General features: G+C 35.1%; 1 protein-coding gene across 1 annotated transcript in view; it reads right to left on the reverse strand.

The window, feature by feature from the left end:
• Positions 1–26,908, reverse strand: part of ABCA12 (ATP binding cassette subfamily A member 12) — a 190,507-nt gene that overhangs the window by 79,381 nt on the left and 84,218 nt on the right. Inside the window, exons 7-14 of the mRNA XM_061204760.1 lie at positions 25,221–25,399; positions 19,141–19,253; positions 14,655–14,730; positions 10,843–10,961; positions 9,727–9,833; positions 3,567–3,823; positions 3,356–3,468; positions 2,004–2,128 (exon numbers count right to left, since the gene is read on the reverse strand). Coding sequence (XP_061060743.1) covers positions 2,004–2,128; positions 3,356–3,468; positions 3,567–3,823; positions 9,727–9,833; positions 10,843–10,961; positions 14,655–14,730; positions 19,141–19,253; positions 25,221–25,399 — 1,089 coding nt within the window. The remainder of the gene's footprint in view (positions 1–2,003; positions 2,129–3,355; positions 3,469–3,566; positions 3,824–9,726; positions 9,834–10,842; positions 10,962–14,654; positions 14,731–19,140; positions 19,254–25,220; positions 25,400–26,908) is intronic.

Below are 26,908 nucleotides of genomic sequence, written 5' to 3' on the forward strand. Positions count from 1 at the left end.
CCCTGGTCTGGGAAAGATCCCACATGCCACAGAGCAACAAAGCCCGTGTGCCACAACTACTGAGCCTGTGCTCCAGAGCCCGCGAGTCACAACTACTGAAGCCCGTGAGCCTAGAGCCCGTGCTCCGCAACAAGAGAAGCCACCGCAATGAGAAGCCCGCGCACCACAACGAAGAGTAGCCCTCGCTCACCACAACGAGAGAAAGCCCGCGTGCAGCAACAAAGACCCAACGCAGCCAAAAATAAATAAATAAAATAAATAAATTTTTTAAAAAACTGATAAACTTTAAAAAAAAAAGACTTTTGCTCTCTTTAAAATTTTACTCTTACTTTATTTAAATTGCATTTCATTTATATAATCATTTGAAGTTATAATCTTGTACAATAAACTCTGGGGTCCAGAGATGAAAGGTGAAGAAAAAAAGCCCAGAATCACACAATAATATGAATCAACCATCCTGGAGAGCAATGCTTGTGTGAAAAGTGATGTGTGACTATGGGAAGTAAGATGGCAACTCTATTGCCACTGAGTTGAAATAAAGAAAAAGTTTATGAAATTCAAGATTATAGAAACTTTTCTCTCTTTCCTTTTTAAAGTAATAAGAATGTATGCTCTCTATTTACCTGCTTCTACTTACTAAAATGAACCTGCTCTTCAGAGGCCAAAAATGTGATAGTTGAAATTAGATCTTAGGATCATACAAGTGAAAGGTGAAACCAAAGGGGAAAGAATTAATAAAGAAATATTAATTGCTGGGCTTCCCTGGTGGCGCAGTTGAGAACTGCGCCTGCCAATGCAGGGGACATGGGTTCGAGCCCTGGTCTGGGAAGATCCCACATGCCATGGAGCAACTAAGCCCGTGTGCCACAACTACTGAGCCTGCGCTCCAGAGCCCATGAGCCACAACTACTGAGCCCGCATGCTACAACTACTGAAGCCCATGTGCCTAGAGCCCATGCTCCGAAACAAGAGAAGCCACCACAATGAGAAGCCCGCGCACCACAACAAAGAGTAGCTCCTGCTCGCCACAACTACAGAAAGCCCGTGAGCAGCAACGAGGACCCAATGCAGCCAAAAATAAATTAAAAAAAAAAAGAAAAAGAAAGAAATATTAATTGCTATAACAAGAGGAAGAAAAGTGAAGGTAAAGCAGTTTTAATTTTTGTTTCGGAGAACCAATTAAAATGACACAAACATAAATATTCCAAAGTCAGCCTTTAAGGCTTTTAAAAAACTTTATCCCATATTGGAGAATAACTGGGTTGTGTTTAGAAATGACACACTCTGTCACACGTAAGTTTTGAATGGATGAGGTCTTAAGTGCTGAAATTCTTTTAGAAAATTTCTATGACACTTCCAGACAATGAACTTGGAAAAGTGGTAAAAGATAAAACATTTCAAGTGGAAAACCCTATTATCAGCCTATGAGGAAATAACATTACTCATTTTCACAGCAAAAAATGTTTACTATACCTCCAAACTTACCCAGAGTTCCCTTGACCCTATCTATTTTATGTAGTCTGTCTTGTCTTGGGGCTTTTAAAAGATAAAAAGAAGTATTCTTTTTTATTTTAGTTTCAACAAATTGTAAATCGTCTTTTTTTCCCCCAATTAGATTACTGAAACTCGACTTTGATATCATCATAATAGAATGTGAAAATTTACCTCAGATAATGTGAATGTGATAATGAATATAAAGAATTACTGATGGCACCACTTATTTAAGAAAAGCATCTGGGGTAAAGAAAAGGAGAGGACAAAGGAGGCAAAGGAAGGGATAGGAAAAGTAGAGGGAAAGGAACAGACAGTGATAATGTTCCTGCTTCAGAATTTTTCTTCTATTTTCACTTAAGAATTAGGCCTCTAATTTTATCATTTGCATGGAAAATTCACCATATTTGCATGCAGCTTCTCAGTGTTTTACTGGTAAGTGCTCAACAAATACTAAATGCTATTTAAACTTTTAAAAAACTGGATGTAAATACAAACACATTCCACCCCACCTCAGCTCTGTTGTCAGGGATGGGAATGGCCAGCAAATTGTCGATACTCCGATTGGACATTCCTGTTGTTCTCCTCAGTTCTTCTTTCAGTTCTTCAACATTTTTAAACATTTCTATTAACTGACCTGAAAAAAAGCAAAACAAAACAAAACTCACATGTGGGTTGCAATGTAATTCTTTTTAGTCGTTCTAACATAGAGAAACCTTCTAGATAAAACATATAGTCAACATATATGCCTTGTGTCAGGAACAGATGTCTCTCAGTTTTGGCAAACTTTGCATCTTTAGGATCTATTTCTATCTGATTTAGACTTATTCCTATTATGATATTATTAACCTAAGGTAACAGATTGCTCTGGATTATAAATTTTCCTTAAATGTCTACAACGAAAGGTTGATTCAAAGAAAAATATGGTTTCCTCGCAGACTTTGATCACACAATGTGCTAAATATATATTTCTACATTTGATTTAAAACATCACACAAATTCAGAATGCTTTTTAACCTTGGATCATATAATATTGTCAGCTTAGGACAAGGTTTGCTAAATCTGAAATGTAATGCCACAGAGCACTTTTTCCTTAACTTTGTCCAGCACCTTACGGCTTATAAAGGGTTTTTACAATCATTACTTCAATTTTTAAATAGAATGTGTTTAACTCCAAACTCTTTTAGGACAGTTATTACAATTATTTCATATCTGGGTCTTTCAATGAATAGCAAAAAATATTTTGACTTTATCTTAGCAGATTGTGATCTCTAGTTTGCAAATGCCTTTCAGTTTCTTTATGAAGTATCTCTCATGCAAATATACCTTCTTTATTTTTGGACTTAGTGCCCTTCCAATTTTGTGGCTGCCTGTTGTCCAAAATTCCGAATGTCTTTCTTTTCAGTATTGAGGTATTACGCAAAGGATAAATGTATTGCATGATGCATCATGCTCAGAATACTAATATGAGGTTCTGAATCGATATTTCTGTAGACAGCAGTGCATCTTTATTTTTAAAATCAGATTATTCTCACTGAAGTAAATAAATTTCATCCTTGCTCTTGCAAAAGACTATCTAATGCACTTTAATATATCAGAGAAATAAAAGGTGAATAGTTTAACTAGTTAAATTTTTGAAGACATTTTTCTGTGAAACCAAATTTCGCTGTTTCGTTCTCTGCTGGCTTGCTGTGTTGTTTATTTTAGACAAGTAACCATATTTGAAAGCTTCAGGTGTCTCATGTATAAGGGCAGATACAAAGTAGGTTTGGTTAGGAACTTCAAAAAAGCCTTTTCTAAACTGCAGCATGAGAATCACATGCATTTTAATAAGACAGCATTTAAAACATGGATGGGGAAACACCTGGTTTTTCCAAGGTGTCTGCACTATTATTGACATGCAGCATGGCTTCTATCGTCGGCATTAACCGTGTGATATTTTCCAAGTAATTCATTTGCAATGCCTGTTCTAGAAACCTGGAACAAAGCAGAAAAGGAGAAGAAATTGAACTAGGCATATCAATAATTATTTGAGAAGGGATTTCACCAAGGAAGAAGACAATGGAAAAACTTACCGATCCAAATCTAAATTAATTTTGCTTGGATCCCCAGAAAGCAAATCCCTCAGTTTTTCAGATAGAATATTGTCATGATACAGTAAGCTGGTGGCTATTTCGGTGCTGAATTCTGCTGCTTTGAGGAGTTGCACATGAAACGCACTCTCTTCACACAGGTTCCCAAAGTCCATACTAGACAGCTGGCACATTTTCTCTAGTGAACTGAAAGTTTCAGGTTCACAAAGAAGTTTGGTCAAGTTTCGAAGTTGAGACAGCTTTCGAGAGGGGGAAAGATGGGAAACATTAGTTATATTATTCTAAATATTTATTAGTTGATAATAAGCAACCAAAATTGATTTACTTCCTAAAAACATTTTGCTTATGTGTTTAGTGAGTTGGTATTTGACAACAGTTTTACCACAAAGCACTATTTTCTATCATTTGAGTTTACTGTTCTCTTAAGAATTTTATAAAACTTTTGGACCTGTTAGACCTCTTTCTAAAATGTAGTCATATCTTGTAGATTCACAGGTTGAAAAGATGTAGTTTAGTTTTATCTCATTTAAATCACAAATACTTAAACTAATTTTATATTTTAGTTTATTTTTTAAACCACGTGTAAGGGCAGATAGCAAAGCAGATTTGGTTTGGAACTTCAAAAAAGGTTTTCTTCACACCCACTAGGATGCCTACTATCAAAACAAACAAACATACAAACGAACAAATAAATAAATAAAACCAGAAAATAACAAGTGTTGGCAAGGATATGGAGAAATTAGAACCCTTGTGCACTGTTGGTGGGAATATAAAATGATGTAGCTACTGTAAAAAATAGTACGGTGAGTCTTCAAGAAAATTTGAAATAGAATTAACATATGACTCAGTAATTCCACTTCTAGGTATATACTCAAAAGTATTTATTGAAAGTTGGGTTTTGAACAGATATTTGTAGACCCATGTTCACAGCAGCATTATTCACGATAGCCAAGAGGTAGAAGCGCCCCATGTCCATTGACAGATGAATGGATAAACACAATGTGGTAAACACATAAAATGGAATATTATTTAGCCTTAAAAAGTAAGGAGCTTCTCTCACATATTATAACATGGATGAGCCTAGAGGGCATTATGCTAAGTGATATAAGCCAGTCATAAAAAGACAAATACTGTATGATTCTACTTATATGAAGTACCAAGCATAGTCAAATTAATAGCAACAGGAAGTAGAATTGCAGGTGCCAGGGACTAGGGGGAGAGGGAAATGAGAAATAGGTGTTTCACGGGTAGAGGGTTTTAGTTTTGCAAGATTAAGAGTTCTACAATCTGTGTGTATTTAACACAAATGAACTGCACAGTTAAAAATAGTTAAGGTGGTACATTTTATGTTATGTGTATTTTATCACAAGTTTAAAAAAATTAATTAACCAAAAAAAGACTTTTTAAAACTGCGCATGAGAATCACATATATTTTAAAATATGGATTGGTATATACCTTGTTTTTCAAAAGTGTCTGTACTGTTATTGACATTATCTTCTATCCTCTTACCTACTGAGGGAAACTTTTGTTCTATGGAGTGCTTAAAAGGGCCTAAAATCCCATACTCAGAGAAAAAGGAGAAAAATGAAAATCAACTACTTTCCTACGCAAGTATATTCCTCCTTGCGGTTCACTATGCTTTGTGTGTTCTGAGGATATATCCCCAAGTCATACTTCCTGGGGTAAAAAATTATGCCTCTGGGGAAGCCAGTTCTGTTGTGCTTGGAAGCAACCCTAGAGCTACTCTTTTTAAGAAGTGAAATAATTTGGAGAAACATCTAAAGAAGCAAATATGTGTCATTCATCGCAGCTGAGTTTCTAATCAGAAGTTGCATTTTGACAGAAATGAATTATGATACAGGAAAATGTTCAGGAATATTTCTTTGCCTATGTCAAATGGGAAAGGTACAATGATGTGTCTTGGATGAGAGATTTATAGTAACTACACGTAGGCAGTAGCAATTAAACACCAATCATCTTAGATAGTAAAAATCATTGGTCTACTTTCCACTGTATTTAATATTCTAATTGACTTCTGGTTTTGAACTATCTAAAATGGTTTCGTATGTATTAAAATTCTACTTACTAGTCTTATTACTATGAGAAATTTTCCATTCTGTAATAAACCCAATCATTTTACCAGATGTAACTGTTATGTTTGTCACTTGTTCCTTCCTTTGATTTTCCAAATACTAGATATGATTAAACTTCTAATGAATACAGCCCAACCTCTCTGCCAGTGACTTTTATTTTGGTGATTTCTTAAATAAAAAGACAAATACTGGGAGCCCAATTAATTTTTTTAATTGAGCTTTTAAGGGTGTAGTAAATTTGAATGACTTTACTCGGTAGAGACTGAAATATATTTTTTAATTGCAAGTCTGACATACATGTAACAAGAAACCAATAAAAGTCCATAGAGTATAATCTTGGCTTGATAAAAGATATAGAAGGAGAAATTGGAAATCTAGCCGTGTTACTGAAGTAGAACTGGTCCTCTGAAATAAGAATTTAATTCAGGGTTAATAATGTGGCCTGCCCTGTGAGGCACATCCGCCAAGGAGCAACATCATGGTCATTTACTATTTGTCATTATTTACTACTTTCTTCTAAAAGCAATACATGCATTAAACTTTTAGAAACTTCATAGATCATTAGTAATCAACATACATTCAGAGAATTATAATTATCTCTTCAAAAGTATGTGTCAAGTCCAGATTACAGGTTTGTCACAGTCTCATGTATCACAACACTGGTCTACATAGTAAGGGCTCAGGCCTAAACTTGAACAATGACCCCTAACTAACTCCACGTCCAGCTGTGACTGAATTCCCTAGTGCCTACGGTTCCTAATGCATCTGAATCAGAATTGTAAGTAACATGATGGCGTAGACTTCAAAATACTGTATGTGTGAAAATGCTGAAACTGCAACACTTCTGGGCTCTTAGCAGGTAAATGAAAGGAAATGAGACCTATTTAAAAATGCAAAGGTATTACAATATAAGTAGTGTCCTATCTGTATTTCTGCTTAATATAGAGAATATCCATTTTATGAGTATTTCCCCAATCAGGAAGTTATCCTTCCCACCAGAGAGACTGGAAATAAAAGAGGAGAAAACAGACGATGAAGGGAGGAGAAAACTCTAAAGTTCAAGAACAGTAGAATGTTCGGGGCTAGAAAAGAAAAAAAGTCACCAATGAATGACAGGCATTTGGCATTTTGGAGGGTCTAAACCTTCTTAGAAATATCATGAATAAAAATGTTAGGGTGGGCCCTAACTCACTGTCACAATCAAGATACCAATTACCAAGGAGGACAAAGCAGGGAAGTAAAAGCATCTCTTCTTACAAAACTCTGGGAGTCTGTCTTCATTCTTTCAATGATATGTACTGAATATTTTCCATGTGTCAGACTCTGTGCCAGGTGCTGAGAGTACAGAGTAAAGTGACAGACTTAACCATGTTCCTATGGAGCCTGTAGTCCTGGAATGAACGGGTTCTGTCAATTGCAAATAGTAGCCATGCTTTTTATAAATGACAATAGATTTCCCACCTAAGGGACAGGATTGTAGTTTATTTCCACTTCTGTGGCTTCTTGAACCTTTTTCATAATGTAACCCACAAGGGGAGCAGTATACTCAAAATGTGGATGCTGTTTTAAGTTATCCTTAGCTCCATTCCCATACCATTATTGTAAATGACTGAGAATGTATTGTTTCCATTTCCCAATGTATATTGTGTGCTGCTCAGTTACTTTGTAAGTTGAGAACTACAATGAGTAATTGCCCAGGTAATACGATTACATCACCAGGGCTCTACTTTAACACCATCATTTGTTCACACATTCATGAGTCAAGTCTTAAGATACTACTATGTGCTAGATGTGAGACTTTAGAGATGCAGAAGGCATAATTTCATCAGATTTTACACTCTAGTGAGGGAAACAGACCCTACATATACAATGAGTTATAATGCTAAGTAGTAAATTCCAAAAGCCAGAAATCTCACTGTAATCGGAGATTCCTCTTCCCTATGCCTCACACCTCACTGGCTGCCAAGTTGTGTCAACCCACCTCCTACAATGCTCTTGAAATTCTTTTCCTTCTATTCTCTGCCACTGACATAGTGCAGGGCCTCACTTTTTGCTTAGGTTACTACAAAAAATCACCTACTTGGCTTTCTTCCAATCTGTCCTCCATAATTCTCCTAGAGAGACCTTTTCCGAAAATGCAGAATTCACCTTCTTCAAATTCACAATTTTCAGGATCAGATTCAAACTCCTTGACTAAACATAAAGAGTCCTTGGGGATCTGGGCCCCCTTTCCTGCCTCTCTCATGGGCATCTTGTGCTCCAGCTGGACACATAACTCCAGGTAACCTATATCTGTCCTTCAGGTTCATGCCTCTTACCAGTGCATGTCTCTATGTCTGGCATGTAGGACTATAACCTAATCCCACACAGCCTGCAAGACTTAGAGTAAGGAGTATCTCCTCCATGAAGTTTCTTCTCTCCACCTTCACGCTCTGCAATCTGCGTCAGATATGCCACCTCCATATACAGAATCCTGTCCATCCACATACCACAACACTTACCTCACTGTGTTATAATCATTGGCCTTCTTTTCCATCTCCTCCACTGGATTGATTATAAGGACTTTGGGGTTAGAGATTATATCTTTTAAATAAACAGATTAGCATTATGGGAGCATAGATGATGGGTGGAATGAATGAATGGGTAAATATTACATGCATACAAAGTCATTATCCTGACTTGGAAACAGTGAGAAAGGAGATACTCTAATATTATAAGAGTGACATTTAAACTTATCCTTGAAGAATGAGTAGGACTTTTCCAGATGAATGCATAACTTCCTTCTCATTTGCACAAACTAAGATAGTGCTAAATTAAGTACACTAGAAATTTTGATTCATGTAGAAGACTAAGACTACAATGTAGGTAATCTAACTAGCATATTTATTTGTAATATACATGGACGCATGTTTTGTATGCCTGCTTAATTAGACCAGGCTGACTACACAGCAAGTCATCCTGCTTGTTCTGAATAAACCAGTTCTAATTTTACTTTATCCCTGGCTACATAAATCCAATTAAACTGCTGTTCTTACTAGGAGAGCTGCTTTCAAAATTTAAAGGGTTATTTAAGAAAGAGAGTGAATTTCATGATAACCTGTGTACTGTATGTATGAGCTAAACAAAGAATAAGAGACAAACACCAACCAATTCAAACTTCAGAGTTAACATTTTTCCCATTGCTTTCCCTCTCTTTCTTCAATATCATACATTTTAATATGATTTACAGTATTAGTTTCTGCTTCTGATGATAATAATACAAATAAGGTGAGTCAACTTCTGAGATTTTTGTACACTGTGAAGTCTAAAACATCAGCTTTTGAAATCAACTTTTATAGTTTTAAAAACTAGGGGGCTTCCCTGGTGGCGCAGTGGTTAAGAATCCGCCTGCCAATGCAAGGGACACGGGTTTGAGCCCTGGTCCGGGAAGATCCTACATGCTGCGGAGCAACTAAGCCCGTGCACCACAACTACTGAGCCTGCGCTCTAGAGCCCGCGAGCCACAACTACTAAGCCCACGTGCCACAACTACTGAAGCCCACACGCCCACAGCCCATGCTCTGCAACAAGAGAAGCCACCGCAATGAGAAGCCCGCGCACCACAACAAAGAGTAGCTCCTGCTCGCCGCCAACTAGAGAAAGCCCGCGTGCAGCAACGAAGACCCAATGCAGCCAAAAATAAATAAATAAATAAATTTATTAAAAAAAAAAAAAAAACTAGGGACATTTCAAATTAGGAATCAAATTTTTAATGCTTTTTCAAATCGTGTAGCTTAATGAGACAACTACATCAGGAGCTATTCCTTTACGTATTGCATTCTGTAATTAGTCTCTTATGGGTCATTTCAGACAGAGATATCCACTGATTAAAAACAAAATACAATTATGTAGCACCAGAACTCTTGTCACCCTTTTTCTAGCATTAATCTAGACTCAAAATAGAACCAGTATTTAAAAAAATACAGATTTAGAACTTAAATTACAAATATATCTTGCCAGAGAATTACAGGAAGTTTTGATGTTTTTTTTTTTTTCTGTCATGGCTTACTTTTGATTTCAAGACTTCAGGAACTGGAGGGAAGTAATCCTCATAGGAACCATTTTGAAGAAAAGATTTTTTAAATCGAATTGTAGAGTGCAGCAGTCTTAAATTTTCTGTAAAGAAGGAGAAAAGAATTACCTTATGTGAACTGCAAGGTCATCTAGGAAACCTATTTGAAAGACACCTTTATCCTAATTTATTACTAAGTTTTTTCTAAGATAATAGCCTATTTCAATCTAAATATAAAATGAGTGAAAATTTAATCTTTCCTTGAACCATGGAGACTACAGAGTTCATTATTTTTAAAATATTCATAGATATTCTGCTTAGAGACAAAAATATTTCCAGCAAAGGTGCTATACAGTTTTGGTTCTTGGTGAACTGAACATGCTTTTATTTTGGATGTACTATTAAGTTGAAGTGTTTGAGAATAGGTTGTATAATCACTGTGACACAAATATGCCCTTCCAACCTTGATTAATTCATGTCCAGTAAACAGAGACCACACTTAAATATCTGTTGTGCTATTTGCTTGCCATTAAGTCTCAAAAAGCTATTTTGGTGTAGGAACAGTGAATGTATATCTCCTACAAAGTGTAAGAAAATAGATGTTTTATCTTTAAAAAAAGGAAAAGAAATATTTGATTAAATGCAATCTTCACGGTTAAAGTGTGTAAGGATCAGAAGTTAAAATAGTCTGCTACAAAAATGCCTTTCTTTATGTAATTTACATCTGCTTTTGGAAGTCTACATTATCCTTCTTCACTATTTTTTGACAACTAAGATTATTAAGGGCATAGAAAATGTCATGGAGGGTTACGTGAACTCCTAATTCTGGAGACTTGGAAAGTTCATCCAGGTGGCCATTAACACATCTGTTACCTGGCCATTATACATTAAAGTTTGTCCAGGTGTCCAGGTGGTACTAGCAGCAGGAACAGGAGTAATAATATATGATTAGACAGTCCCTTTATATATCAAACCACTGAAACAGATGCATATGGAAACTAAGATTTTTAAATTTTCTTTCTTTTTTAAGCCAACATCTTATAAGATTTACTATTTTAGAACAAAATTACAAACCATGAGTAGTAGCATTTTGACTCTTAAGAAGAGTATTACCTTTTGATCCCATGGCCAAATTGTCAGTGACATTTCTCACACATGCCAAGTAAGGAATATAAGGACTATCTACTGATATATTTAAGAGGGCATCTTCAAAGTTTTCCAGTATTAGGAGCCTATAGAATTAGAAAAGAATATATAAATTAAGTCATATAAAAATAAAGCAAAGCCATTTTGTTGAGACCATGCGAGTCCCTGGTTGTTTGGCATTGGCTGATTTGAGCACTGAAGCACCGTGAAGTAAGACATCTTCCCCCATCCAGCCCAGCTGCACAGTGGCAGCACTACTCTGGATCCTCTAAGTATTTACCTTTCCATGGGCATTATCTCTATATTTAATTATTTTAATATCCAATCATAAGTGATCTTAAGATCATTTCTAGGCACATTTACATGAAAGAAAAAATCACTGGGCTAGGGTTGCCAGACAAAATACAGGAGTCCCAGTTAAATTTGAATTCCAGGTAAATAATGAACAATTTTTCAGTATTAGTATGTCCCATGAGTCTTGCATGTTTCCTTCCTCTCCCCTCCCCTCCCCTCCCCTCCCCTCTCCTCCTTCCCCTCCCTTCCCTTCCCTTCCCTTCTCTTCTCTTTTTTCTTTTCTCTTTCCTCTAAATCTGGCAACCCTCTCTCTGAGCTTCAGTTTCCTCTCTTGTCAAATGATCTGCTAGATCCCTTCCACCTATAATATTCTCTAAATAATTTAAATTCATTTAACTGTGATTAAAAAGAAATGGTAGAATCCAAATGAACAATGTAAGTTCCTTTTTTTTTTCTTTAAACAACCAATTCAGAGTTCCCAAATTAACCACTTTCCGGTTTCCTTTCAAACTGACTGGCATGTGAGGATATAGTCTAAGATTTTTGAGGCATACATATGTGAGTAAGTAAACGTGTATGTTACACATGCCCTGTCACTTCAACTGTGAGCCTGCATCTCTACTTATTTTGTAATTTCTTCCCTTAGTGTCTACTATTGAATGTTATGTACAGCAGAGATAGAACAAGTATCAGTGGTTTATTTGGGAACCATCTATTTTGAATCAAACTGCACAACACACAAATTAACTAGTTCTATTGGATATTTAATTTAGATTTAATTCAAATACTAATGGAAGAGACTTATCCTGGCATAGCTAGTAAACATGTAGGACAATGTCTGCATTAACATCAAAGAAGTCTCAGGGTGTTTACATGTGGGTTAATGACACTGGATCTTTGAGGAAGTTTAACAAGAAAAAAAATCTATGGCAAGAAAAGTCCCTAACTTGGCAGTCAGAGCACAGTTAATTGGTCAGATGGCCGACTCTCATTTAAATACAGTCCACAGCCTCCATGTTTAAAAAAATTGCACCCATTCCTGAGGCTTCTTGCTTTTGTTTAGGCATTTCCTTGACCAGAGACTCTCCTCTCAGTATTACCTCTCTTTCTTTTGTGTTTGTCTTCCTCTTTGTCTTAATCATTATAGCACTGAGCCATTTCCATTCTGGTGCTGTGCTCAGTAGCAAAATACTGGTCTACCTTTCCAGATGAAACGGCACAAGAATGGTGAATGGTGAATTTTCAAGCTTTAAATAGAAGAATGTTGGGCTAAAAGTGACCTTGAAATATCATCTAAGCATTATCTTAGTTCCATAAAGAATATGTGATTGCCGAGATTTTTGAGATTAGATTTAAGATACACCAAAAATTAAGATACATATGTGCCACTGTTTTGGCATAAACATCCAAGTATTCCTTTAAACGATTTAATTTATGTATTCTTTATATAAAAATCTCACCTACTTCTCAAGAATGGTTACAACTAAAGATGAGCTTATGGATGCATGCATGCATGTGTGTGCACGCACACACACACACACACAACACAATAAAAAATAATTAACTTTAGTGCAAAAATAATGAAGGAGAAGAGCTCTGAGGAAAAAAAAATTTTTTGAGCAGCTTTCTTTAGAAAATTCTGGACCATAAACATTTTTATCTCATGCCAAGTACTGCCACTCTATGATTATTTTAAAGTGGGGAGGGAAAGGAAGTCCAAAGATAAGAAATCCCTTAATTGCATCAATCTCAACAAGAGCCATCTTAAAAGTATTGAATTCTTTCTAATAAACTGTCAGCTAGCTGTCAGTAACCAACTACATTTGCTGTGGAATTTTCAGGTCTGAAGCGCTAACATTATCAATGCTATGGATGCCCCAAGGCTCTGATAAAGATACCTGGCTTCAGCAATAAGCATCCAGTTGTCTCAATTCAGTTTTTTTATATATATATATATATATATATATATATTTATTTATTGGAGTATAATTGCTTTACAATGTTGTTAGTTTCTGTTGTACAACAAAGTGAATCAGCTATAAGTATACATATCCCCTCTCTCTTGAGCCTCCCTCCCATCCTCCCTATCCCGTCCCTCTAGGTCGTCACAAAGCATCGAGCTGATCCCCCTGTGCTACGGAGAAGCTTCCCACTAGCTATCTATTTTACATTTGGTAATGTATATATGTCAGTGCTACTCTCACTTCGTCTCAGCTTCCCCTTCCCCACCGTGTCCTCAAGTCCGTTCTCTCCATCTGCGTCTTTATTCCTGCCCTTTCACTAGGTTCATCAGTACTGTTTTCTTAGATTCCATATATGTGCATTAGCATACGGTATTTGTTTTTCTCTTTCTTACTTCATTCAATTCAGAGGTTTTTTTAAAAAATTATTTTTCTGGCTATACAGAGAATGTGTTTAAAAGACTTGATTATTTGGAACATGGAATCCTGTCTGGGGTAAAATTGCCCAGAGCTGTGAGATTGCTCTTGGGAGAAGCATCTGGTTCAGCCACCTTAGAGGAGGAGAGATGTGGGAGCAGAAAGAGGAGGTGGTTATTGATGGAAGGATTTTGCCTAAAATTACCCAGAGTTGGGGAACTTCTCATCGAATAATAGAAAGTTTATAAACAATTGCATAGATTTTATTTTAGAAAAAGAAATGAATGGTTAAAAGTAAGTCCTATTATTTGTTTTTATTTGTACACATTTCCATTAGCACAAAAATACATCCTTTGGGACTAAAGTTAAAGAATTTCAATAATATAATTTATCAGGCCAAAACAACCTTTTACGTAACAGGCCACCTAGTCTCTAAATTTGCCTTGAACTATATGCATTTACTTCAGTCAGCTTCTACCATAACTATTACAGTTACTTCAGAGAACTGCTTAGATTAATGGTCCTTAGAAGCTAAGGTAACTGCTGTTATTTCCACTGCCTATTCCTGAGACAACGTATTTACATGCCCCACAAAGAGTCCAAAATTAAATTACCTATAAACAGTTTTGGCTACCTGAATACTACTGAAGCAACCAAAGTTTGCATTACCTTGAGTGAGCATACAAAATATTTTGATTTTTTAAAACCGAAATAAATAGTACTGTAAAAAATTGGAGACTTCTACATCTTTCATGATGAAAGACCTGAAAAGAGTTGGAAATTGGGCCTCCAGCTAGATTCTCCTCATAGACATAAGGTAACCAATCCAGACAGAACATGTGGGATCTAGTTATACAATCTTAGAACTGAAAAACAGATCCTCATGTTGCATTATCCGAAAGTACCATTGAATAATACCAAAAAACAACTTTCAACTTTACTGCACTTCAACTGTGGTCTTTTTCTGTGGTCAGTCAATAATTGATTTTTCTATTCCATGGCCTTATATACTGATAAAAGAATTATGTTTATGAATTGTTTTGATTGCTTATTCAGCCAAGTTACTTACCAGTTTAGAAACAAACCAACAAACCAACAAAGACTTACTGTGCAGCCAGGCTGCTTGGGGATAGAGACTGTCCATCTTCCTCACTCCACACATGTGTTGTATTATCAGAGCCACCTAAAGTGATAATATTTATATAGGAGAATATTTAACATTTCTGTAAAGGATTTATTTTTCTAAGCAAAAATCATCCCAGGTCAAATTAATGGGAAAAAAATGCAGGAAGTCTGCAGAATTTTTCTCCAAAGGATTTTACAAGAGATGTCTAAGCTCTTTCAGTTGGAAACATTTAAGATATTTATAGGAAATAGATGCCTACTAATTGAAATAATTCCAATGGTCAAGCGTATGTATTTCGAACAAATTATTTCTCTGTGCATCAAACCATTGCATTATTTTATCCTAAGACCTGTATGCATAGATGACTCTTAAATATCATAATGCAAATTGACTACCCCATAACTTCTTAATCAAACGAAGCCAATTTCAGTCTCACGGGTCACTGGATTTTTTTGTTTGTTTGTCTTCGGTTGTCTAGAATGTAGCCGTAGGAAACATCTACCATCACTAATCTATATTTTCTATCTTTCAAAAAGCAGCCAGTGATTTCAACTGAATGCAGCTGTGAATGCAAATTGGCTAATGTTAACAGAACCATTCTGAGTGGTCTCAAATAATATGAAAGTTTGGAGTGTGGAAGGCAATCACTAAGTTGGGTCTAATGGAAACCATATGTGAAGATCTAATTCAACACAGAGAATTGTCCCTAGAAGTTAAACAGGTTCCTTATTCAGCTTGCTGCATAACATTGTATTGTTAAAGAGTAAGTATGCAAAAACATTCACATGCAAAATTGAAAATGAAATACTTTAAACAGCTACTACATAAATAAAAACATCATAAATCCAGTGCTTTCATTCGGCCCCTTTAAAGAAACGGTATTACTTATTTCAGTCTTCCCTGTAGACACTACTAATTCCTTATAAATAATCCAGTAGTTTTAGTGCTGTCATTTTTTAACATTGGCCTAACCATTTTCAATAGGATATTTTATTGCCAGCTTTAACGCTTCTCCCGTTGTCTCTAGTTCGCGTGTTCTAAAGCCTTCTAAGAAGGTCCTAGCACAAAACTAGGAAACCATCTGTACTTTTCTCACGCTGATCATTTTGTTTAAGCATGTGTGTAAAAGACTCACAGAATTAAAGACCTCCTTGTCTACGTCTGTATCAGTCATGTCTGAGTAATGTCTGCTCTGTCCCTAGTATCTGGCAGAGTGGCTTTTTCAGTTTTCCTCTCTGGCAGAAGGGAGTTCTCTGCTCTGCTCAAGATGCAGCTAAGTATTATTACTCTAATGATAGCAATGCATTAGTGAGTGAAAGGACCAAGAAGAAGATACCCAGAATAAATAAACCTAATTAATAATGGTAATACCTATTATTTATCGGCATCCATATATGGAATAATCCAGGATAGGACTCTGGAGACCTATATGCTTTTGCAGTGTAAAAGTATATAAAACCATTTTCCCAAGATCATATCTTGCTCACTTTGAATTCCTATGTGATGCTGAGCAAGTTCGTTAGCATTTGTATTCTATATGGTTATGGAGTGTCTCTTCCTCATCACGCTATTCAAATGAATAACTAATAGAAATTAACTTTATACATATCAATTATAGGCTTGACCTTGATGTTAAGTACGGACTTCTCCCTCTGGCCACTTTTCATTCTGGACTCTAAGGTGTCTGAGAAGAAATACTGTATTAAATAGGCTTTAATGAAGTGGAAATTGTTACAGACCTTTAAAAAGTCAGATTTTACTTTATTTGTAGAATTAGGCATATATAAAAAGGGTGCCCAAAGACACAGAAAGAAATCCAGTGCACAGATAACCTCTTTCACCAGTAAAGATTGCTTTCTGTTTTTAAAGATGTAATTTCATGTAATTTACTACTTTGCAAAACAGCAAACTTCAATGAGCCAAAAAGGTAATCTTTGCTCTCAAAACTCAGTTTTATAAATGAAAATACTAAACTGTGAAGTAGGGATCCTCAGTGGGGTGGAGCTGAGAATTAGACTCCTTAAAACAGGAAGTTAGGAGACAAGCTTCTTCCCAAGTGTTTATTAGCATCTCCATATTATCATGGTTGCTGAGGAGGCTTCTGAAAAAACCTTGAACTATGTTCATAACCAGGGTTGAATCAGAACTAGACATGGGGTGGGGAGGTTTGAATTAGAAACAGACATGTGGTGTGGAAAGGAATGGGGCAATGACTATCAAAAAATGTATCATGTGGGAAGGAATCTGACACACATAGTCAAACTCCATCAGTGGCTGAAAGTGGAGCCATTCTGAGGTTTGGTGGTGGCAGGTACTTGTGTGAGCTATCATAATGTGTATGTGTCCCAGGTGGTAAATATGAGTGAGGCCATCTAACAAAGAGCTTGGGGGCCTGGCTTTGGGCTTAGACAGATCTAGGCTCTAAATCTCAGTTCAGTCACTTGCTGGATGTATAACACAGGCAAAGTGCCCAGCCTCCCTTTGCCTCAGTTTCTTTGTCTGCAAAATGGGATAATAACTATCGCTTATAGAGTTGTTTTTGACGATAGAAGGGACTTAAGATAATAAAACATTTATCACTGACACAAAAAATACTACCTTTTTATTTTTTCTTTGAAAGAGAGGAGTGAGACCTTCAAAGCTATCTGAGCCCTGTCATGCATTAGAGAGGACCCAAGCAACTCCATTCCACTCCAGTTTACTGAATGTAAAGCCAAGGGAAGAATTATGTTCACAAATACCGCTAAACGCCATGGAGACTAACCACGGGTGGCTTGGGCAACGTGGCAGGTGTCTGTACTTCAAAACAAGTGTGAGTTTCCTGAAGGATTCCCAGAAATACCTGGAAGGATTTTTCAAAGGCCATGAAATTTCTGCTCAGGCAGGTAGGTAGAGGTTTAGGGTTAAATGACTTAGGAATTGACATTAATGCTACTGCGTTGGTATCCTCAGACTGATAAAGTCACACGTGTAGGAAATTAAAAAACAAACAAATATAAGCACATCTAATTTTAAAAATAAAAACACATTTCCTTGATGTATTTCCTTGTCATCCTGACTATCCAGTGGCATGGCTTAATACATGCCAAAATCATTAGCATGTTCATAGACATGAGACATGGCCATTGTTAAGGATTGAAAATTGAGTTAGTTATACTCTTCAACAGAAAAAAGTGTTTTGCTGCCTCAGTTAATGACAGGTTCTTTTGCTTCTAAGGCACTGAGGAGCTTTTGTCCTTTGTAAAAAAATTTTCAACTTCATCCCTCTACTTTACAATTACAAGGTGTGAGTCTGAAGATGAAAAGGAAAAGAATGGTAAGGAGAAACTTGAAGTTCTCAAGTCTTTAAAATGAAAATATAAAAATATACAGAGGAAATAATTAGTGTTTTTTACTGTACTGTCTGGTTTTCTGGTCTGGACTTTTTTAAAAGTGCAAGTTTTTTTTTTAACCTTAATGTTCGTCAAGACCATTGAATTTAACAAGAGTCAATCTTGCAAGCTAGACATTAATTCTGTAATTGATTATATAAAAAATGTTCTAGACTAACAGAAATTGGTATCCAAGTGTATGTTAGACCCCCCTTCGAGAAGTCTTCAAAGCCTTTCCAAACCTGCTATTCATATGAAAACTAATAAAGACCTTGTAATAAACAATCAGGTTGTGACCTGATGCTCTCAGGACACTTATCAGTAATCCAAAGGTAAAGTCTACATATTTAAAAGCTGACAAACTCAGTTGAGAAAGCCTATTTCTAAATTCATTCAGGAGAGGTAAATGTTAATGAAACATTTTACTTGGGAAGTAGGGATTTATTCCTTATAGCCCTAAATGTTTGTCTGTATATGGCTGTGTGTGTGTCTGTGCATTTCCATGTGTGTGGTATATAATGCTATCCTCTATATGCAAAGGTGATTTTTTTCTGATTCACTAGCAACATGCTATAGTTTGTCTTATACCTATAAGTGACAGTAGATCTATAGTGATCTATTCACGCTCTGATGTCCATCATGCATTTTCAAGATGGCTGGTTGAGGGGTATATTTTTACCAAATACTCATCCTGATTAAAAAGACAAAATTTGGAAATGAGGGTAAAGATACTGCGATTCAGTGTAGGCTTTTGTTCAAAAAGTAGTGGTAGAAATCTACTTGCTGAGGCTTACTCCCTTACTCTGATATTTATTTTTCATACCAACTATAAACATAGTTTTATAATATAGCTAAGAGAGATCATTTTTACCAAAATAAAAATCCTAGAAAGTCACAGCCTCTTTTCTGGCCATTTCTCCTTGTCTCCACACTTTGGTTATCTAAAGACCCAGATTTAGTTGTAGCTTATGTCCCCACCTAAGAATAATACCATCCATAACTGATTACTTCACTTGTACTTTGTTTTTTATTTTTAATGGAACTGAATACAGAATTGCAACACAGAATTGAACACAGGAAGATGGAAATATAATACCTGGAGATGGGGAGTCCAAAGTGTAAAGCAGATGTTTAACAAATTTATGGAGAGTTCTGAAACCTTCGTTAGTTGTAACACGTGGATAAACCTTCTGCACGGCCAGCAGCGCACTAACAAGTTGAAAAACAATTAAACCAGATTGCATTTCAAGGTTTGCAGACAGAAACAAAAGGTTATTCAAGGAGAAAATAGCTACAGTATAGAAAACTATTCTTATAACATAAGAAACAAGATGCTGCTTTTGTCATCTAATTACTTGTTTGTCTGTTTATGCACAAAATCCCAACAAAGTGTTCTTGAACCAGACAGAGCACTTCACGTTTCCAGGATTCTAAAACCTAAAAGGCCTTAAAGTAAGAAGTGAATTTCATGTCAGTTTTTTTTTTTTTTTTTCTTTGTTAAGACCTAAAAATAAGTGGTTAGAAATAGAAGCTTCCAGTGAAAGGATACTTCTTTTTTTTTTTTTTTTAATTAAAAGAAAAAATTAAATATTGGAAATTACTTTCATTAAAAATCAAGCCCAGATAAAAGATCCAGTTTCAAGAATAATTATTAATTAAGCATTTGATAAATATTTACCTTTACAAAGGTAAACAAATGGTAATGTTTTTGAAAAAAAAAATGGAGCTTGCCTTAATGAAAGACTGCATTCTATCCCCTAAATGGCCCATAGGCACTGCTCCAGGGGTAGCTCAAAACTAATATCCAGACTAACTGGCACTGTCCTCCTATGATATTTATGTTACTAATAAGATGGGCAGTCTACACTGTGGATGAACAATCAGCAAATTCACTTACGCTGGAGTTCATTCTCTATTTCCAAAAAATCAACTAGTGACTTAAGAAATGCCTTTTTTATCCCCTTATTGTCATTAGCACATTTTAAAAATGTTAGCATTGTACAAGTATGTCTGAATTTCACAAATACTGTGAGGCAATGCTTTAATATACATGAGTAGTAACTTAAAAGGCTTTGTTAAGGATTTGCCACTGTGAAGTTAAATGTAACACATACTAGGTGATAGTTTTTCCATGTGTATCCTAATCAACTGAAGGCTCACTCCAGCAACAGCATGTGCATATACTTTCTACCATATTTTTGGAATTTTTAATATTTAAATTAAGATCATTTTAATTTTAGCTCTCTAGCTATGAATGAAAATATTTAGAGAGCTAAGAGTATCCTCTAGTTTCTAGTAGATAGGTGTCTATATATAAACATATATATATTTATAATTTTATTTACTTCTCTAATAGTTCCATAAAGTCATTTTCATTTGTTTTGTTTTATAGACAGGAAAACTAAAGTTCAAAAAGTTAAATAACTTACACGAGGTTATACAAATAAATAGAACTGGTTCTGTCTAATTTCAAAGTTTATGTTCTTTCCACTTTATGTCTTGCCTCTGGCACTTTGCCCCAACATGGCGGGGAAGAGGACAGAACATTTCTGCACTGAGCCCACAGCATTGTTAGCTTGTTTTTACAGCTGTGTGTTTGGCCATAGGGGCATGGCTGTATTTTTTTCATTTCTGCTCTATATACATAACAGTCAATACCTCAGGAATTTTTATATTTGCCCCCAAGAATCTCCTGGTTCTCAGACTTTGAGTTACTTCTGAACCCTGGTCATCATGGAGACCAGTTAAATGTTCTGAGGTTGTAGATCTCTGCCAGCCTTCTCCCAGCTTGGCCTTCTGCTTGACTCAGCTAATCTGTTGTCTCAAAGTAACACCTTCAAAGACTGAACACTTGGCAATCTCATTGTAACTGTCAGCATTATTGTTATTAATATCATTAATAAAAATGTCAGAAGACTCAATTCATCTTTTTCTAACAAAACGTGACTTAAAAATGACACCTGACCATTGTCCTCTCTGAAATCCTTTAAACTATTGATCGAAATACTTTTATTTCACTTCATTGATTTTGTTTTTCTGTCCTTTTCATCATATATAAATGGAAGTTATCCAAAACAAGTCTCCTTACATGTAAAGGTAATTTAAAAAGGAGTTTTTGTGATTCATATCTCAGCACAACTTCTTCCTCATAAATGGTGAATATCATGTATGTTTTTTCATATACACTTCTTGACTTCTGAGATTACTCATTTTTGCTAACCTCTGTCATAATCTTTTTTTTTTTTATTTCAACATTTATTCAACACTGTGGCTCCATCATTTTATTTTATTTTATTTTTTTTAATTTTTTTTAATTTTTTTATTTTTTATTTTCCACGCACACACACACACACACACACTATTTTATTTTTACAAGAGATAAATAGACTGCTCTGTCATAATCTTAACATTATATAATCTGGTTTTGGTGACTGAACTATATAACAACTTACAACTTTGCAAAATTGCTGGTGTAAATAACCTCAAAACCTTTTTATGGGGTTTATTTGTCCATATTACTTGATCAACAAAGAGTAAGATAAACCAATGATCTGATGATAAAATACAGTCATTTGTGAAGAATTTACGGATTTTACTGATACTGTTAGTTTAATAATAATAGTAAAGAAGATTTAACTTTAAAAAAAGGTTTATAAAGGGCTCTCCAACAGAAATATAATGCAAGCCACATATTTAATTTTAATTTTCTAGTAGTCACATTAAAAAAAGTTAAAAGAAACAGATGAAATTAATTTAATAATATATTTTATTTGATCAATACATCCAAAATGTTATAATTTCAACACCTAATCAATATAAAATATATTAATATTTTGTCTTTTATTGTATTGTCTTCAAATTTCACTGTATATTTTACACTTATGAAGCATCTCAACTCAGATGCTAAATTTTCATTGAAAGTACTTAATCTGTATTTAGATTTCATTACAATTATCAGTGAAAAGTAGATTCACATACCCATGTTGTTTCAAACATATTAAAACTTTTTCTAATAATTGGATCAAGTATCAGTGTTTAAAATTTAAATTAATTAAAGGTAAAGTTAAAAATTCAATTCCTTAGTAATAATAGCACACCAAGTGCTCAAAATCACATGTGATACACTGTGCACCTTAAATTTACAAAATGTAACATGTCGAATTTATTAAATTAAAAAACCTCACAGGTGGCTAGAGGCTATCATATTAGAAAAAACAAGTATATAAATTGGCAATAAAAATTTAAATTAATTAATTAGTTAATTAAATAATAATAAATAAGTAAAAGTCAACTACTTTAAAAAAAAGTTATTCAGGTTAGATAAAAGTGAAATGTCACTTGCTTTATAATAATTTGAAGCGATTTCTTTTAAAAGCTGTTTTCATTATTATGTAGACTGGTTTACAACATTCTAATCATTACCTGAGAATATACCCTATTGCATAATGCAGTAATTTTATTTTAAATTTGAAGAGAATTAAAATAGTCACCGTGCAATGTCCTTATGTAATTTACTCTACCAAAATAATGTCTGACATATTTTTAATTAATTAATTTATTTTTGACCCGAGAGTATTTTTTGGATCTTCCACCTTCCAGTGAGTATTATTTTGTGGCATTTTTGGTTTTTATTTGTTGTTTAATAATGAAATTTCATTGAGGTATAATTCACATAAAATATGATGCACCTATTTGAAGTTACAGTTCCATGAGTTTTGACAAATCTATACACTCATGTAACTACCATGCTAATTAAGATATATTTGGATCACCCCAAAAAAGTTTTGTCATGCTTCCAACAGTTCTCCCAAGATCCACTGATCTGATTTCTAACATTATACATTAATTTTGTCAATAACATAATATCTACACATCTAGTATGTGTTCCTTTTTTGTTTTTTGGTCTGGGTTTTTTTTGCCAGCATAATATTCATGAGATTTATCTATGTTGTTGTGTGATTCAGCAATCTGTTTATTTTTCTTACTGAGTAGAATTCCAATGTATGAGTAAACTACTAATTTTTTCATCCATTCTGTTTATGGATATTTGTTTTTCCCTTAATTTTTAGCTATTATGAATAAATCTGCTATAAACATTGGCATACAAGTCTTCATGTGAGCATATGCTTTCATTTGCTTGGGTAAATATCCAGGGGTAGACTGCTACATCATATGGAGCTATTTTTAACTTCATTAGAACCTGTCACACTGTTTTCTGAAATGGTTGTATCATTTTACACTCTAGCTTGCAATGTATGAAAGTTCTATTTGCTCTACATTTTTAAAAAATTAATTAATTAATTTTTGGCTGCACTGGGTCTTCGTTGCTGCGCGCGGGCTTTCTCTAGTTCCGGCGAGCAGGGGCTACTTTTCGTTGCGGTACGCGGACTTCTCATTGCGGTGGCTTCTCTTGTTGCGGAGCATGGGCTCTAGGCACGTGGGCTTCAGGAGTTGTGGCACGTGGGCTCAGTAGTTGTGGCTCGTGGGCTCCAGAGCGCAGGCTCAGTAGTTGTGGCACACAGGCTTAGTTGCTCCATGGCATGTGGGATCTTCCCGGACCAGGGCTCGAACCCATGTCCCCTGCGTTGGCAGGCAGATTCTAACCACTGCGCCACCAGGGAAGCCCCCTGCTCTACATTCTTGCCGCTGACTGGGGTTGTCCATCTTTTAAAATTTTACCCATTCTAGTGAGTGTTAGTGATATCTTACTGTGGTCTGAATAGTATCTTGACTCTTTTCATTGCTACATTATACAATTCAGACGATCCCCTTTCTCTTCTGATTTACCTGTTTGTTTTCTAAAACAGAATATACAAAGGAGGGAAAGAATCGAGTGTCAAAATTCTGGGTCAGTGAAAATTTCCCTAAGAGCCAAAATGAGGACCAAATCAAATTTCCTAATATCTTGCTTCTTCTAATAGCTTAGTTATGACATGTTATTGTGGAAAGAGCACAGGACTTGGGTTCGGATTCCTTGAGTTCGGGTCCTAGCTTCACCACTTACTAGTTGTAGAACCTTGAGGAAGTCATTTGACCTCCATGAGGGTGTGTTTCCTCTTCTATAAAATGGGGATATCTGTAGTCTCAATCTCAAAGCACTGTTGTGAGAATCAAATGAAATTAATGCAACAACATGAGGGCTTATTATAAGGTCTTTGAACAAATATAAACTCTTGGGAGCTTACCAGAGAAGATGAGAAAACTCTTCTGGTGCTTCAGTCATTAGCGATGGAATCCACTGTGCTCTTAGTGACATATTAGAGAGGCAGTCTGGGTTCTGGAGTTAAAAAACCCAGGTTCAAACCCTCCTAGCTGCATGATCATCAAATATTTAATTTTTATAACCTTCTGTTATCTCACTTATAAAATAAATAATAGTTCTGTTGTAAGTTTCAATGTGATATATATAAAGGGTCCAGTAAAGTGTCTGGCATGTAACAGGCACTCAGTAATTGCTAGTTGTTAATGTAGTTGTTGTTGTTTTGTGTAATGCACATTTCCAAATTAGCTAGACAGGACAGCCAAAACCTAAGTATGTGTCCATCAAACTCTGAATGCTGGCCATGCTCTGATCTCTTTCATGAGGAACGCAGGCTTTAAAAGGGTTTCTTCTGCAAAATTTTTCAAATCTTTGTGTCATATGTGTCAAATAAAGCCAACCCAATATGCAGGCTTAAGCTGGCTGCACGCGAGGGAGGCCAACCCCCTTGGGGTGACTTGGTGTAAACTCTAGCCAATGGGGTTGTTTTTTACTGTGTAGTACCAACCAAAACCCAATGAAATATTTTCTTCTTGAACAGTTAAAATACTAGATGCACAGAGCCCTGGTTGTCCCTGAGTCAGCCTGAGCCAAGGTTCCAATCTACCATTGGTCCTGCTCTACCATCTTTCTCAGAAGTTCTGGGATACCAACTGACACTATAGGTGTTATGATTATGTTCCTCCTTGTTTCCTCATAAACCTGTCAATAATCCTGATGACCACAATGTGTGTTTCTCCTTTGCTTAATTAATACACTTAGTTTCGTTGCCAAAATCTGCAATAAGGTGCTGAAGGATTATTTGCTGTGTTTAAATTACCTACCTGCCAGTGATCCTAAAGGTAATATTAAAAAAAAAAGAAAGAAAGATATCTTTATGAACAGTAACATTCCCATTAATTCTTACTTTTTCTTACCTGTTTGCACTTCGAAGAACATCAAATAGATTGCTTAGTGTCGTGTCATTCTGGAACACGTTAGGAAAACTGGAGAGAAGCTGCCACACAGCTGTCTGCTCTTGCACTTGTGAGAAAAACGACAGCACTTTGACCATTTCCTGAAACACTGTCTTCTGGTTATTGGGATCACTTGATAGCTTAAAAAATAAAACCACCAACAGGGTGAAATGAGACTTCAACATCTGTAACCACATGGCTAACTGCCTTTGAAAACATTAAAAGTTTAGATTTTCACATAAGCAATTCTTTCAGATTTTCATTCAGTTTGAAGTCATCTTTTACTGGAAAAACTATAACCATTTCAAATGTTCTTACACATAATTAGATTCTTTCCTATAGTTCCAGAAATTGGCATATTTAACGTTTTGTTAACAAAAGTGTTTATACAAAATATTTTAAATTGTGTTTGGGAAATTAAAATTAATTTCTTAAAATAAAATTAGCTTCAGAGTAATATTTTTGTTTTTCTTTAGGATCTGGTTTAGGATCTGCAGACGTATCTTCTCTATATCCATTAGTAGACCTTATATTATTTATTATTTGCATAGAAAACCCTTAAAATTTATATATTTTATATTATATGTGTGTGAATATGTATACATACAAACATATGAAAATGTCTACTATTACAATTATACATACTTAACAAAATAAAATATTTCCAAAGTTCTGCTGGAATACAAGGAACTTCAGTTATAATAATGATTTAGAGTGAATATCCTATGTAATAATCATATCTTGTACTATAAGCAAACAAATAAATGAAAACCATGACCTGTACTTTTGCTCTGAATCACAGGACCCAGCTAATACCTTCATTATATTCCCACCCAAAACAATCTTCTTAATAAGCTCATTCATACTAGTAAAGTCAGGCTTTTGTTCTGTCTTAATTCAAGGTCTTTCACGCTGAAAATGTGATTTTGAACAACATATTCTTAACCACACATTCTACGTGACTGCTGAGTTTGCTGAGATAGAATTTTAAGTGCTCTACATTGGACCGGGGTTATTATAACAGTGTCTCTAATCTAGTTCATTTGGAAAACTCAGATTACTGAAGAGTAATTTAAGCATTCTGCACTTACAATAAAATTCAGAGAATCAAGGGGAAAAATGTTAGATGTGGACATGTTTCATTTATTCCTGTTTATAAAATTTTGAGAGAATTCTGAATATTTTTGTGAACTTTCATTGTATGTGGAGTTTCATTAAAAGAAGATTATCAGTGTCTAATTTTCGCATCTTAATTTAAGACTAGCATTTAAAAATAGTCATTAGCACTCCATATTATAAAGTTCTTGGTTTTAATATATAATATTTGGGAAAGAGGGATTATATTATTTCATAAAAAAATCAAATTTGTAAATTGGGTTTGACCTTAGAAGAAACATTTTAAAGATTATTCTAACTTCTGAGAGTTATAAGGCTCTGATAGTTTAGTTATTAAACTTACATTGTATCCTGAGTAATCTCACTTAAATAAAATATCTCAGAGAAAACAGTCAATCTTCATTCACCATAGGGCAAAGTCAAATTTCATCTACAAAGATGTCTTCACATTAACCATAATGCAATATTTTTGGTTCAACATTAACATAATTTCAATCCTGCACATTTAAATAGCAAATAGACATATTACTTAG

This window comes from Eubalaena glacialis, chromosome 1, assembly GCF_028564815.1.
Source record: "Eubalaena glacialis isolate mEubGla1 chromosome 1, mEubGla1.1.hap2.+ XY, whole genome shotgun sequence".
Lineage (NCBI taxonomy): Eukaryota > Metazoa > Chordata > Mammalia > Artiodactyla > Balaenidae > Eubalaena > Eubalaena glacialis.